Source organism: Camelina sativa, chromosome 10, assembly GCF_030686135.1.
Source record: "Camelina sativa cultivar CO46 ecotype springtype chromosome 10, ASM3068613v1".
In the NCBI taxonomy this organism is placed as follows: domain Eukaryota; kingdom Viridiplantae; phylum Streptophyta; class Magnoliopsida; order Brassicales; family Brassicaceae; genus Camelina; species Camelina sativa.
Window position 1 is genome coordinate 22,736,775 of NC_141889.1, and position 2,827 is coordinate 22,739,601.

A 2,827-nucleotide genomic window follows, 5' to 3' on the forward strand; every position below is an offset into this window, starting at 1 on the left:
CTAAAACCAGAAAAAAAAAACAAAAAAAAACTTAGATTAATTTAGAGAAAAACAGCTACAAATACAATAATAATGTCGGAACAAAAAATTCAACTTGCTTCTCTTCTGTTACTTATTTGTCTCATTTTTCCTCAATCAAATGGTTATATTTTCGATCTCTGTTTCTTCATATAAAAAATATATTTAGAAAACTGAGTTAATTCATATTTTTTTTCCAGCAAAACAATGCATCTTCGAAGGCCAATGTGTAACTGTTGAAGACTGCAACAACATATGCAAAAGCGGGGAAGATCCATTCTTGTGCATGCGTTCAGGCCCAAATAGAGGCAAATGTTGTTGTTTGAAGAAAGATGGTTTTGTAATAGAATGATATATTCATATATTTTGTATATCAACACCTATCATAATATTTAAAACTAATAAGATAATAGTTATCAATTGCAAATTTTTTCACAGAAGTATGATAATTAATTACCATCATATACAAAAAGTTGAAAATATAAAAAACTATCATTGATGCTTTGTTTCTCCCATCTAAATTCAACCCCACACATTTCTCAGTAACCTTCCTCTTCATTACAAGTGAATCAATAGACTTCTAAAAATGAACAATTCTTGGGTTCACTCCTAAGATGAACTCCTTTATTCACTTCTCCTTATTTTAACCAATATAAATATGAATCTTAACCACTTCATTTGTAAACCCAAACCAACATATAATTTTGTTTTAATTATAAAATCTAAACCCTAACCACTTTATTTGTAAACCCAAACGGACATATAATTTCGTTTTAATTATAAAATCTAAACCTTAATCACCTTATTTGTAAACCTAAACCGAGACATAATTTCATTCTAATTGTAAAATATAAACCGAACCAATAATTAACTTTCCTTAATTAAAAGTATACAGAATTTGTTTTCTTAATTTGTTTTGCTTTTTAATATAATTTTTGATTTATTTTTTAAATGAAATAATTTATACACGATTTTAATTGGTTGAAAAGAAGAAAGTGAATAAAGGGGTGTTCACCTTAGGAGTGAACCTAAGTATTTTTCTCTAAAAATATGTGATGTGCATTTCTATGACTACGAAAGTTAGAAATGTTATACTATGACTTTCACGGCCAATATTTATATTCTATAAATACTATGATATAGAATATAACATGTGGCATAAAACACTTTGACTGTTTTATGGATGGGGGCGGGGCTGATGACCTTCGAACTATATCATGCTATTGTTAATTGCTAATTGCAGACATTAACACGAATGTATACATGATTTCAGCTCGAAAAAAAGTGAGAGAGTAGAATTACATTTCGAGTACTATATAGTATGGACACTTTCCTCGTAACTGAACAAAGACTTTGAATGGCAAGTGCTCACATGAGAATATATGTTTCTTTTACACGGAAAATGAAATCTTGGGAATTAAATATTGACATCTATATAGTCGAGGTTCTTTAGAACAAAAATTAAGCAAGATTCAATAAAGGATATAGGTAATTTTCGTCGGAGACGAACACAACCCAAAAATAGATATCAGTTTGACAAGAACCTACTAGAGAATGAATCTATAGATGTCCATAGATTTATTAAGGCTATAAAAAGTACTCAAAAACCTAAATTATTGTAATATCTGCGAACCAAAATGTGAGTTTCGGGAAGGGGTGTTGATCGACACCATAGGGATGTCGGTCGACACCAATAATTTCTGGTTCGACCAGTTCGATTTAATTGTCGATTTGGATCAGTTTGGTTTAAGGAAAACCATAAAACCAAGTATTTAAGGAGAAAAGTCGACCTAGATCGTGTTTTTGTCGTTTACGCCGCTTGAGAGAGAGAGAAAGAAGAGAAGACAGTATTCTTGAAGTTTTGGAAGAGATTGTGAGATTTCTTGGCTGTTCTTGGGAGATCTGAGGCTAGGAGCATGTTAGGAGCTTGCTAGGAGGGTTGGGTTTGTTGCTGTTGATCAGAATTTTCCTGCAAAGAGGTGAGTGCATGACCATGGCTGATCTAAGCCTGAGATTTCCTTTTGTCTCGTTTGTATGGTGTTGTTTGTGTGTTTTTTCTTGCTGAGAATGGTTGCTATAGGTTCCTACGGATTCATATGGCTTTGGGAATGAGTTTTGGATGGTTTGAAGATGATAGGAAGCAAGATGCGACTCTCGGCTTCGAGCGGATCGCGGTTGCAGAGTCAGTGTCGATCAACACCCAAGGTTCAGCATCGGTCGACACTGTGGGGTAGTGTTGGTCGACACCAATGCCTGTGTTGGTCGACACTTGATTGGTGTCGGTCGACACCTCCCTTCCAGCGAGACGATACTTGTTCCTTGGTTTGTTTGTCTTGTTTGTTGATTGTGTTTGACATTGGTATCTCAGTTGTTTGTGTGTATAGCCCAGTAAATGGGAGGATTGCCTCACTGAGTGTTTATTAAATACTCATGCATCTCAATTTGTGTTTGTGGTGCAGGTAAAGGCAAAGTGTGATCGTGGAATCAAGGCAATGAAGAGGAGGATGATCTAGGGTCTCGGTTGAGTGTTGTGGGTCATGGTTATGTCTAATAATGTTGGAACCTGGTTTAGTGTCATGCTAGGTTGTTGGTTAGAATGGTTAGGAATGTTCCTGTTATTAGTATGTTTCCGTTGTGCATATTGATTGTTGTTGGTTTATTGTTGAACTGTGGTTGATTAGTGTAATTAAGTAGTATGGGATGCTTAATTATATATTAGATTGTATTAAAAAAATGGATCGGGTTGTTTCAATTATATTCTATAATTGATCCTAATTAGAACATAAAAAAAATGAATTCCAATATAATA

General features: G+C 33.9%; 1 protein-coding gene across 1 annotated transcript; it reads left to right on the forward strand.

Moving 5' to 3' along the window:
- Positions 1-438, forward strand: LOC104774254 (putative defensin-like protein 277). The gene is made up of 2 exons (XM_019242854.2): positions 1-142; positions 219-438. The coding sequence occupies exons 1-2, from the start codon at positions 73-75 to the stop codon at positions 368-370; spliced, it is 222 nt and encodes a 73-aa protein (XP_019098399.1). The 5' UTR covers positions 1-72; the 3' UTR covers positions 371-438.
- The last annotated feature ends 2,389 nt before the right edge of the window (positions 439-2,827 follow it).

Coding starts and splice junctions, on each gene's coding strand:
- LOC104774254 (XM_019242854.2), top strand. CDS start 73: ATGTCGGAACAAAAAATTCAACTTGCTTCTCTTCTGTTACTTATTTGT. Junction 143..218: donor CATTTTTCCTCAATCAAATG/GTTATATTTTCG, acceptor TTTTTTTTCCAG/CAAAACAATGCATCTTCGAA.